The 12,530-nt window shown below is 44.0% G+C and overlaps 1 protein-coding gene across 3 annotated transcripts in view; it reads left to right on the forward strand.

Annotated features, from left to right (window-relative positions):
* LOC102930345 (vascular endothelial growth factor receptor kdr-like) overlaps positions 1 to 12,530 on the forward strand; it is a 187,886-nt gene that overhangs the window by 124,488 nt on the left and 50,868 nt on the right. For all 3 annotated transcript variants that reach the window (XR_006283537.1, XM_043521684.1, XM_037908678.2), the window contains exons 12-13: positions 1,785 to 1,893; positions 9,700 to 9,993. Coding sequence is in view for 2 of the 3 variants with exons in the window: in XM_043521684.1 (XP_043377619.1) it covers positions 1,785 to 1,893; positions 9,700 to 9,993 (403 nt within the window). In the remaining variant the exon portion in view is untranslated. The remainder of the gene's footprint in view (positions 1 to 1,784; positions 1,894 to 9,699; positions 9,994 to 12,530) is intronic.

Raw genomic sequence — 12,530 nt, forward strand, 5'->3', positions numbered from 1 at the left:
ATTCCTGCACAAATCGTTTGGGAGATTAAAAAAACCTATATAAATATAAGCTCTGATAATAATAAGATGATATTGGTCCCAGTTCAGCAAGTGCTTAATGTTAAATCAAAGTGTTCAAGTACTTTGCAGAATCAGGGCCATTATTAAGTGTTATAGTGGGGGGAGGGGGAGGACTGGTAGAAAAAATGTACAAAAAATGTTCCCTCTTTGGTGCAATTTCATTCCCATGAAATGGCTGTTGACACATCAGAAATGAAGTGCAGTGGCAGCATTTGGGGGCTCACTACCGTTCCTGTGTTGGAGGCTAGGGGAACTGGATTTTTCCCCTGGTTTTGCTTAACTACAGCACAGTATGTCCCCATGGGAAACAAAGACACTTTTTCATTTACTTGTTCTTCTGCAGAGGTGAACTGTAAAATTCACATGGGATCAAACCTTTGAATCTCATTTCCCTACAGGATTTAAAGCAACAAAGCTCAGAAAATCTTAAGCAACTCTCTGAAAATACATCCCACCCTGCTCCAACCACAGGCAAGGTGAAACTTTATGAGGAGAAGAGGAATGTCTTGTGTGCATTTAGTTTAGGATATTAAAAAGAAAATCCTGAGATGCTTTTCTACACATCAAAGCACTCCGAGATAAGGCCAAAAGGCCAGGGGGAGTGCTATAAGTTCTGGCTCTCAAACTCGTTAAAAGGGACTTCAAGGAAAGTGATATTTGTTCCAAATGTGTGTTTTGAGATCCTCAGGTGAAAAACTCCAGAGAAATGCAAAGTAATCTTGCAGGAGCATCTCAGTTGTAAGGGGTTCAGCACCTTGCTAGCAGTACCAATGAAATATCCAGAAATAAGATGAGACCAGCTGACTTTTCCTAATGATAGTGTGATGTTGCATCATGATAACCCAGAGCCATGAGACAATCCGTTTGTTCAGAAGGGCATGTATCAAAGCGGAGCAGCATAGAGAGATCTCCAGAAACACAAGATAATAAGAATGGACTTGAACTTGGCCCACATCTCTGACTGAACCATTGAAAGAAGTTCTTCCCCACCAATGCTGAAAGAGTCCCCTCCATTTGAAATCCAGCTTGCTGTCCTAGCAATGTCTTCTGGGTTTTCTGCTAGTGTCTTCTACATTTCACAAATTCTGATATTTTCCTCGGGGTCAGAGGAGAGACCTGTTGTGTTGAGGCAGCCTCTGACCCAAGGAATCCCTACAAGAACAAACTAAACCTCATCGAAGACAGGGCCAAGTACTTTCCTGTCCCAGGGGAACATACCTCTCAACTGTCCCTCATTCCAAGGGACATCACTCATTTTTAGGTTCAGAGTTACCTAACGTCCACACAAAGTTTGGCATCCTCTCCTTGTTGAAAATTATTTACAGCAGAAATAAAGAATCATGAATGTGAGGTTGTTGGAAAAGTTATTGGCACCGAATAAAGGAGAAGCCCTGTATTTTCAGGTTCTTGCATGAATTTTTCTTTTGTGTCTATGTCCCACAGGTGTGTTGCAAAGAGAAGCCTTGTTTGTAGGGGGAGGAAGTAAAGGGGAGGAGTTGCTGGGGGTGGGAAAGGGAAGTGAACTGACTGAGATAAACGGAGATGGGAGAAAAACATTTGCCCGGTGCTGGGCTTCATTCATTAATAGTGATTCCTTTGCTAATTGTAGTTTTTCTACCATAAAATATAACACTTTCATCTATAGCATTTATCGCCCTTTCCCACTGCCCCACTATGGATCCACTAAAAACAAACCCCTTTCTTTTTCTCCCTTTGCTTGGCAGATCATAAGCAAGTTGACTACAGAACACAGCAATGCATCAGGGATCTATTACTGTGTGGCTTCAAACAAGATTGGTAAAGAGGAGAGAAGCATCAAGTTCTATGTCTCAGGTAAATAACAGGCCGCACAGATGATGGGCGCTTGCTTTATAAAAGCTTGGTTGCACTGTTTTATCTATCTCAGGATTTCATACCATTGCCCATCACCACCGAATCCAAGGAATTTCCATGTAGTATCAATGGCAATAGCAAAGTCCCTAGTAGACTTCATGGCGTCTCCGGCACCTAGGTGTCAAATTAGCCCTTTCCTACAATGGTGCAATCCCATTGGAGTCAATGAGGTTTGCAAAGATAAGGAAGGGCCATATCTGGACCTGACCCAATCCCACAGTTGTAGTTAGAAAGTTTTTCTTAACGTCTAATGTCTAATTAAGGGGACTGAACTGGATGACTTCTTGAGGGCTCTTCCAGCCCTAGATTTCTATGATTCTATATTATTTCTCCAAATAACACAACTCCAAACCCATATCCGTTTAATCTGTTAGTGTAGAATCCCTTAGCAGTGAAAGCAGAAGCTTTTACACCCTGGCATATTTGTCCAAATGTCCAGGCATATTTGTCCAAATGTTTAAACAAATGAATCTTAACTGTGCACCCTCCCTTCTGAGTTCCCTTTCTGGACACACTCTACCAGCAGGAATTTACACGGAAATGGCAAATTTTAAACAAATATTGCAGACGCTTCATATAAAGCAAATGTCAAATTCTCAACCGTTCGTATTTGCACCGGGAAATGGATACAAAGAGTGAAGCTCTCCTGTCAGGGAATGCAGACACACAGTGTGACTTGTTCATTCAAAACAACTCAGTTGCTGAGTGTTGAATACAAACAGCATATTGCTCGGGAAGGAGCTACAGGCACAGTAGTCATTCATGGAAATCATCCAGGAATAATTCCAAATAACAGATGTCCCTGAAAGCATCGCAGTCTGCCCAGGATCACAAGAAAAGGCAAAATTCACTGAAGAAACTATCCAGCATGAATCCTTCACGCAGTTCCAGCTACACTGCAGTAATAGCCCTACACACTGCAGGGACTCTTGTATACTGTGTCGTTTAGGACCATGCCTGTAAAGTATATCAGTAATTTTTTAAATAAGGGTAAGAAGGAATGTGTGCGTCAAACCTTACTGCCAATCCTGTTACCTGGTGGCATGTAGGGGCCATAACAGGACGGCTATGTCCCCTCGGCGTATTTCTCCAACGCAGGAGCAACATAAGGCCAATATATGCAGCCCTACAAGACTCTTCTGCACAGGCCCCCGGCACTGGGGGTTGTCAGGGGTGGGAATAGGTGAGAGGTGATCAGAGTCTAAGTTCCCTCTAAGCTGCATGGCCACGCAGCTGCTTATTAAGCACCGCGCAGGAACTCAGGGCTGCGGCGGGGAGAGATGCTTTTCCCCAAGCTCTGGACCTCCCGTGGCACCCCTCCCCCAGTCCTGACCCAGCCCAGCCCTGAATCTGTCGCGGCCAGGGGACAGGCACCTCTCCTCTGGGCCCAGCCCAACCTGGCCTGGACTTGCCGCAGCTGGGGGAGAGGCACCTCTCCCCCATCAGCCCTGGTGCTGCTGTTTTGAGAGAGAGCGGGGGGGAATCCTCTCTCCCCACCATAGCCCCGGGGAGCCCCACTGCACCCTGAACCCCTCATCCCCGGCCCCACCCCAGAGCCCTCACCCCCAGCCGGAGCCCTCAGCCTCCCTCCCCCACAACCACCTGCCCAGCCCTGAGCCCCCTCCCATACTCCAAACCCCTCGGCCCCACCCCGCCACATGAATGTTGTTATGTACACCAATATGTGTACATAACACCTCACACATCACCTCCATATTGGTGCACATAACAAACTCCATTCTGCACATGGATGGGAAAAATTAGAGGGAACACTGGCTCAGAGTGCTCTGTGTTCCAATAATTTCTGGTCTAGGGAAAAGACTCTCCCTCCTCCTAGGATGCTCTTCTGAGAGAGACAGCACAGATCTCAGAAGTCCCTGAAACAGCCCTGTTGGGCTGGAGATCAGTTATTAATTATACACTTTACCACTGCCATATGTGAACCTTCATGTAGGCTTCATTCTGCTCTGAGTAGTGCCAGATATTATGTTTGGATGGGTTTCTCAATGATCAAATCAGTCTGTTCCCATTGCTATTCCACCCACAATGCTTTTTAATACTCTCCATCCTCTACTAAAACCAATTTTGTGGCTGCTCAATGTGGGAAATACAAGTGGAACAAGATGAGGTTCAAAGGGTGGCAGCCACCCATGGGCCTGTTAGTGGTAAAAACCTTTCACCCCCCTAATGAAGCTGTTTTGTCCACAGAGACGTTTGTTAGACAACTTGGCAGAAAGGCTAGTTTTCTCTGGAGCAGTTGGAAGTTTTATATTTCAAACCTTCTTTTAATTTTGTTTAAGGCCAATATTTTTCCATACAGGGAGCAAACGTTTAAGGCACCCATTTTTAACAGTCAGGAACAACTTACCAAGGGTTGCGGTGGATTCTCCATCACTGGAAACTGAATGAAGAGTGCGTGGGGTTTTTTCCCCTAAAAGATATGCGGTAGTTCAACCACCATTATGGGATGTGAAGCAGGAATTAATTCAAGGAAGTCCGATGGCTTGTGTTATGCAGGAGGGGAGACTATATGATCACAATGGTCCTGTCTAGCCTTAAAACCTAAGAAAGCTGAACTTTGACTTCTACATTGAAAGGAGTTTTGACTTGGTAACAAATTTCTCTAAAGAAAAATGGAAAGAGAGAGAGAACAGCCCAGAAGGCATTTTATATTAACATTCCAGAGACAATGTGACATGAGCCCTCGTTATCCATGTGCTGCTTACATCAAACCATTTAGGGTTATTCCCATCACAAAATTGTCTTCTTTCCATCTGAAATATACCAGATCATGAACAGGGCTAGGAGAGACATTCTCACCCCTAAAGGGAAGTATATGAGTTCCATGCCATCCTGGAAGAATGAGAGACATTAACAGATAGCAACTGACTCACATAAATCAGATGTTTAAGGAAGAATGATGACATTTATGGATCACAAGTAAACTGAATCTTGCTAAATGCAGACAGCACAGTCCCTAAAGTGGAATTGTTTAGATTCCATTGGTAAAATATTACCAAGTCTGACCTGCAGCTTTGTCTCTTGGTGGGATGATCCTTTGCTGAGAGGTGCATGTGACTCCATCAAAGAGGCCAGTCCCCTTGCAGATGTCAGAAGAGCAACAACTCTGGGCCTGATTCACATATAGAAGAACTCTGCCCACCTTCCGTACTGTGCAAGGCTGACAAAGAAGGAAACGTACAATTTTTCCCATCTTTTGTGGAATAGACATGTCTGGGTTTTGGACTCGCAGGCTCCTAAGACGCTGGAGAAATCACATGGAGAGTTGCTTCGCCATCTAGTCCCACAGCTGGAGGGAGAGACTGAGATGGTTTGTGAGATGTGCCTGGGGTATCCATAGTCACAGGAATCACAGCAGTTGTTTGCATATAAGGCTGGTCCTGATTATGGAAACTTGATTGCAGGTAGAGAAGGAGAGTATCTTGTGCATCAGATGGAGCTATGTCTAAATGCTAGGTCAATATTACATCCGATGAAAACAGGTCATGATCTGCCGCACACTGTAAGGTTTTAGTCTTTCCGACATGTTACAGCACCCGCTATAACGCTGCCGGTTTGGGGGCTGCAGAACGAGACGTAGGGCAAAAGACAACATCCAATTTTTAGCAGTCAGGCTGCTGAGTGTGATGCAGCCTGAATCTGAGTCTTGATGACACTGGCTGGAATCAGGGTTTGAAAGTACACCGGGATGATGGATGGGCCTTTGTGAAGAGAGCAGAAGATTTAACAGAATTGATCCCAGCCACCCAAAGTCCAGCGCCTGCTCAGCTTCCATTTGTAGAGCTCGGTGGTTAATCCAACCACTAGTGAGCACAAAAATCTTGAACTCTCATTATCTCCTATTGTCCTATGTGAAATGACTTGATGAGTCTCAAGCCACTTTCAAATGAACAAGTAACCAAATCACCAAAACCTCCTCCAAACTGGGGCCAGTTGGGTTCCTTGTTGAGAGTCCTTGCCAAGGAACCAAGTACAGAATGGGTCATGGAGACCGAACTCCCCTCTTGCTCTAGAGATAGTCCTTTCAGGTCAGAGTTGAAGTGTTTTGGCCATGCAGTGTAATGGGGAATAATGGGGAAACCTGCACATCATTGTCCACACTGCACCTGTTCTGAGTGAAAATATAATACTTCAGACTCCAGGGCTGCCAACCTGGCACTTTCACCAACATTAAATTCATTTCAGAAAGGAAAGAAAACTCTCCCTTTGACCTATTGCAATATCAGATTAATTCATTTGTCCTTCTACGGGCAGGCGCCTACAGAACTCACAGAGACACTGGAAATAGCACTGAAAGCTACTTTTAATATGTTTCACTGCCAGCAGAATACATTTCATTGCAGGGGGGTTGGGCATTACTCTAAAACCAAACCATATAAAGGGGCCATCTAAAGGGAAAATGATATCAGTAGATGGCAGAGCTATACCTTCTTTAGGCTCTTCCTGCAGGTGTCCTGACTGCTTTGCCCAAGTAAAGCACTCACAGTACTTTGTGATAATTAGGAATGTCCTGTCCTAAATCTTACTCCAGTTTTTACATTCTACTTAGTTAAATCCCCCATACAGTTTCAATAAGATATCAGATTTGTCTTCAGTTTATACTGTCTACCCCAGTTTTGACACCTAGTTTCCCCATAGTAATATTTTGCATTGGGAAGATGCTATATGGTCAATATATCAAACCTTTAGGACTGCCTCATGTCCTTGCCCACCACTGGTCAGGGACACCCACTGGAAGTAACTACTTTGGAATCTGTTGTAACACGAGAGGAGCAAATATCAGAAATTCCTGTTCTGAGAAGTCTCTTGCCTTTAGTCCCTGGTCTGCAACTTGAGCACGTCAACCACATACCACCCCATACGCATTGCGAACTTACAATCGAGCCCTATGTGTTTGTATAGCATCCAGCAAAATGGGACTTCAACCTGGCTGACATCTCTGTGTGCTACTGCATTCAGTATTAATAATAATTAATAATAAATAAACAATAACAACAGCTCCTCCTCCACCCTTATCTGGCTGTAACAAGAATGCAGAAAAATGGAGTGAACGATCTCTACTCGAAAGAAAATATTCTATTTCAGACATCAGATAAGAATCTGCTGTCAAATACTGTAATGCTTTAGGAATTGGACAATTCTACAAATGTTTGCCACTATCAATTTGCTCATTCCTGACATGTTTACAGGCCACATGAAAAGATCTGTGTTGCTTCAGATTGTCAGGCTCACCCCCTCTCTTGCTCTTTCTACACTCTCTATGGCTGACAGGAGGCGTCTCCGCTATCCTGACAGGCTCAGACATGGAATTTGGGAAACAGCAGAAGTTTTAAATTATATACATTATTGTGCAAAGCACAGGAAATTAAAACCAATTAATTCCTTGTAAATACAAATGGTACCAGACTTCCCTTTTGATTTATGCTGACATTTTACCTTCCCCCAATGGTGCACTCCCAATTGTGTTAGGGAATCCCGCACAACTGGAGTGAGTATCGCTACTACTAGCCCGTAATACAATACAGAAGACAAATGTGCAGAGACCGCTGATAAAAGAGAAAAGGCCACGTGGTTGGTTCTTACAGGAGACTTATTAGGTGTCTTATAAAATAGTGTCTGTTCAGAGAGAGGACATTAATTACATCTTAGGTTCAGGATTGTGAATGCATAGTAGTCTAGAGATGGACTAAACTGTAACATTCTTTCAAAACTTAAATTCCTCCCTAGACAAGGGAGGAGAAAGGGGAGAGAGAGAAAGAGAGAAACTTTTTTTTCTTTCCACTGTACCTAAAAATCAATAAATATTCTATCAGAGCAGATAGAACTTCTTGAAAGGCTAATGAGATGGAAGAAAATAACAGAAGTCCCAGCTAAAAATATTCAAAATGCTAACTAAAAAAATGTCAGCAGAAGAAATGGAAAGTAAAACAACCCAATGCTGTGCTCCCAGAATGTTAAGTTAGTAGAAAAGCATGCATGTGAAAAGTTCATTTGGGAGGCTAGAAAACTGAAAATGATTTTAGCTCGGAAAAAGGCACAGCTTAAGAAGAACTCAAGGCTCGCCCAGGGGAAATGCCTCAAACCTCTGTGCGGGTTTCCAGCTAGCACTCCCCGCCCTAGACAGCGCATACCCAAAGCCTTCTAATTCCAGCCACCATGGAGAAAGAGATTCCCCCTGCCCCCAGTCACTCAGTGGAATTCACCCTGTGGAAAAAGTAGAACTTTAAGACTCTAATACTGCAAAGTCTCTCCACAATCAATGGCCATTTTCTTCATTTCACAAATGCAAAAGACCTAAGTGCTGAGATGTAAAGCTGGCATCCTGACCACTTGTGACAATGATTTCCTCTTGACAGTTACATTTTGAGACCAATCAGCCAGCTTTTAATCCATTTAATGTGGGCCATGTTAATTAAAAAATTAAAATTATATATATATATATGTGTGTGGCAGATTGGGTATTTCTCAACTGTGGAGCTTGTCATGCTGTTAAGTGCAGTAGCTGCTCCTCCTACACTAAGTTCTGTCATTGCCAAAGTGCTGTCTGTTACATCCTAATTATTAGGAGGCCTTTAATGAATAGTTACAGAGCAGCATTAAAGCAAAGAGCAAGCAGCTTTTTTGCAAACATTCATCCTTGCTGGAGGACTATATAGAATGGACACTCCCTAATTGTCCTGTCCCAGCATATGCTGGGTCTTAAGGAAAATCTGGAAGGGAGTCTTCAGAGATCTCCACTTCAATTGCTCCAAAATCCTGATCTGCCAGATAGAAGGAGATCATTCCAGAGCCAACTGAGTTTATTATTAATGGGCCCCAATTGTGAAAGTCAGGCCCTGGGATGGACGGGTCATTGGAAATAGAATAAAAGGGAGGCGAGGAGACCATGTTTCCCACACTCCAGTACTCTGGTGGCTCACACAGAGGGTGAGGATAATGTCTTGGGGTTAAACCGCTGGGTCCTTACTCAGAAACAACTTCTTTTGTCTTCAGTGGGATTCACATTGGCACTTAGCCAGTGGAAGTTTTGTCTGGAGTAAAAAACAAAAAAGGTAAGGACCCAAGGATTCTGTCACAGATGAACTGGCTTCATACCTCCTGATATTTCTTTATTTGAGTCTATTAAAAGTTAAAGCTGCAAGGATTTTTAAATCATCTGTTCAGTGACCAAATAAATACCCCTTGAGGCAGATGTGACGAAGACAAATATTGGTATAGTAGAAATAAAGGAGGTTTCTAGGGTTGGGGAGATTGTGGAATTGTAGAGAAAGCCAATGTTACCTGTGAAGAACAATAATATGAGTGGGTTTCTTTACTCTGATGGAACAATATCTTGTGACTTTGATTGTAGACAGAGGGAAAGCATCTCAAGCGTGCATATCAGTCTGCATGGAGAGCTGTCTCTCTTGATTACAAGTTAGCTCGATTAGCCTCAGCGCATTAACTAATTCTACACATCATTTTAGTTAATTACTGATTGTGTAGTTCTTCGTACACTCAGGGCCAAACTATGAAAGGCTCATGGACCAGGCAGTGGACACATATTTACCCAATTTGCAAGCACAAATGCTTGTTTGCATGTGCAATTGCAGGCTTTTGGGGTTGCATTTTTCTGGCTCATCCCATTGTGTTGGTCTTTGAAATTTGGCCCTCAAGGTGAAAACAAGCAGCCAAAAATCCTCTCAGTTGTGCTTTCATTCCAGGTGTGTTTTCTCTTTCCCCTAGACGTAAAATCGGGTCTGCAGACAGACCGACCGATCACCACCATTGTGGGGAGTGATGTTCAGCTGACCTGCAGAGCCTCCAGATACATTTACAATCACCTGGCATGGTACTACCCCTCCGCACAGGTGGTGCCTGCCAGCTTCACGCAGGAGCAAATTGACAGATACTCCATTTCCTTGATACTGGCCATTAGTAACGTCACAAAGGAACACGCTGGGTTGTACAAGTGCAGCGCTCAGAATCGACACAACAGCACGGAAGTGCAAGAACAGCACACCCAGCTCAACGTTAAAGGTAGGCCTTGTTGTCTGAAAACAACAACTAAAGGTACTATGAGCAGGGTGCTGAGCATCTGCCATGCCCACCAATGTCCTTGGGAATGGCAGGTGCTCAGGATCAGCCAGGTATTGCCTGGATGTATTTTTCTGTTGTGTTAACAGTTGACTACAATGACCTCTATACATGGAGCACCTTTCATCAGAAAGGATCCCAAATGGCTTTACAGATCTCTCAGACCTGATTTACAAACCGTGGGCCAAATCCTGAGCTGGTGCAAATCATCATAGCTCCATTGAATTTGATCGAGCTACACTGATTTCCATCAATTGAGACATGGCCCTGTACATGCAGGAATTATTTAGCCCATCTGTGCCACCTTCCGGACATGCTGCAGCTATTTGACAGTGCACAGCAGTGCCTAAGCACCATAGCTTAGGATAGGCTGGCCACTTGAGACGACAAGGGAGAATTGGTGGAGCCTGGCGTTTGCAGTACTGAAAGTGGCGCCTGACCAGAGCACCAGCCCCGTTCCTATGCAAAGTGCTGTGGAATCTTCAGTCACTACATGCAGCAACTACAGCAGCATCATGTCCTCCTAACTCCACGCTGGGGTATTGATTTAGTGCAGACTCAGAAGAACGAGCACCACCTACCATCTTGCCAACCCCACCAGCATGTCCCTTGGGTGGCCCACCCAAGGTCTGTCATGCTTTGGTAAAACATCCAATGAGATTACATCCCATGATGATTACCACGGTTATATGTAACATGAATAAGATTAGGAGTACTAGTGGCACCTTAGAGACTAACCAATTTATTTGAGCATAAGCATCCGATGAAGTGAGCTGTAGCTCACGAAAGCTTATGCTCAAATAAATTGGTTAGTCTCTAAGGTGCCACAAGTACTCCTGTTCTTTTTGCAAATACAGACTAACATGGCTGCTACTCTGAAACCATGAATAAGATTTAGGCCCGTCAAATGTAATTGCAAAGGACATTGGCCAGGAGCATGGAATCGAAGGGTATTCACTCTTTACATTTAAAGCAATAGCAGGTTTTTCTTTTCTGTATCTTGACTCCAAGAACCCATCTCTTTAAATTTAGTGTCAACAATAAATATTACAGAGCTCAGTGTCCTTGCTATCTGTGGCTATCTAAAGACGACAGGCTGGAATCTTGTCCCAGTTTTACACCAGCGTAAGCCCACTAATTTCAGTGGAGTTTCTCCTGATTTATACTCGTGTGAGTATGGGCAATCAGGCCTCAGACTTCTAAGAAGTAGGAGGTACCAGCAGAAGGGTTGTGAGGCCCCAGGTATTCTCATCTGTCTTCTAGTGGAGAACAAAAAGCATGGAACAGAAGTGGAGCATGGGGGAGACCCTAAGCAAACTGTGCCTACCCATGTAGTGGAGAGCACAGTTATTCACAGGAACTTTGACTGTGATCCCTAAGTTAGGTTCTGCATTTAGATTATTGCGAGTAGGCACTAGACAGACAGAAAGGGACAGACATGCTGCAGTAAGCCCCTGCCTGGTAAGGACCAGCCCATATTGTGCTAGCTACAGTCATGTTTAAGTAAAGCTGTTACTAGCAGTTTCAATGCAGTGTCCTTCATGAGTGCAGACAGAGACATTATCATGAGATTTACAAACACAAATGCAGACACAGAGAGAGAAAGACAGAAAAAATTCTCACCCACACTATAGCTATAACTAGCACTGTTCTGATGCCTGCGTGGGCAGTGCCTTGGTGACTTATTAAAACAATAAATCAATGCATCACTCTTCTCTTTCCAACGGCCCAAGGGGGGAAAGAGACTATGACTCCTTCTGTCATTTCCTGTACTGGCCTTTCCCCCATAACTAGTGTCCTTACCACCTTTCACAACAACCAGATGTGCAGGCACCGCGTCCTTTTCTGCACATTGCATTCAAGCAATTCACTTTCTTTTCCCCTTGCAGATATTTTTGTTCACTTAGTCAGATTTCCACCTACACAGACACCTACACACAGTGGCAGGGGGCTGGGGGGAACAACAGCTAGGCTATTAGTACACAGACAGAAGAGCTGGGATTTTGAACATGTCTTTCTGTGAGTTACCAGTTTCTTCTTATTTGTCTGTAGTGGCTGGGAGGCAATTCATCCTGAGAGCATGCTACATGAGCACACTTTCCCCAAAACATTTCTGCTCCCACTGTATAAAACCAGCCATGAAGCCTTTCAATATCCCTTTCTGATTCTGCGTGTATTGGATCTTCCTCTTTATCCTACGCGCACTGGCTATTCTCCATGTTTCAGGCTGTTTTTTACAGTGTACTCTGGGCTTTGTTCTCTGGGGTCCTGCACCTTTGGCAGTCATTGACAGCAGTGTAAAATGAATACAAAGTGTGGGTAAAACGCTTCCGTGCTGAACTTTGCAGTGGTGTAAATGACTGCACACAAGGTACTGGGCAACAGAGAATCCTAGCCTTTTCCTCTCTTTTCTTTGCTCCTTTCTTTATGCTCCCTTTGTGTGTTTTTGCTCTGCCCCCAACCTGATCCTTTGTTTGTTC

This window comes from Chelonia mydas, chromosome 9, assembly GCF_015237465.2.
Source record: "Chelonia mydas isolate rCheMyd1 chromosome 9, rCheMyd1.pri.v2, whole genome shotgun sequence".
In the NCBI taxonomy this organism is placed as follows: domain Eukaryota; kingdom Metazoa; phylum Chordata; order Testudines; family Cheloniidae; genus Chelonia; species Chelonia mydas.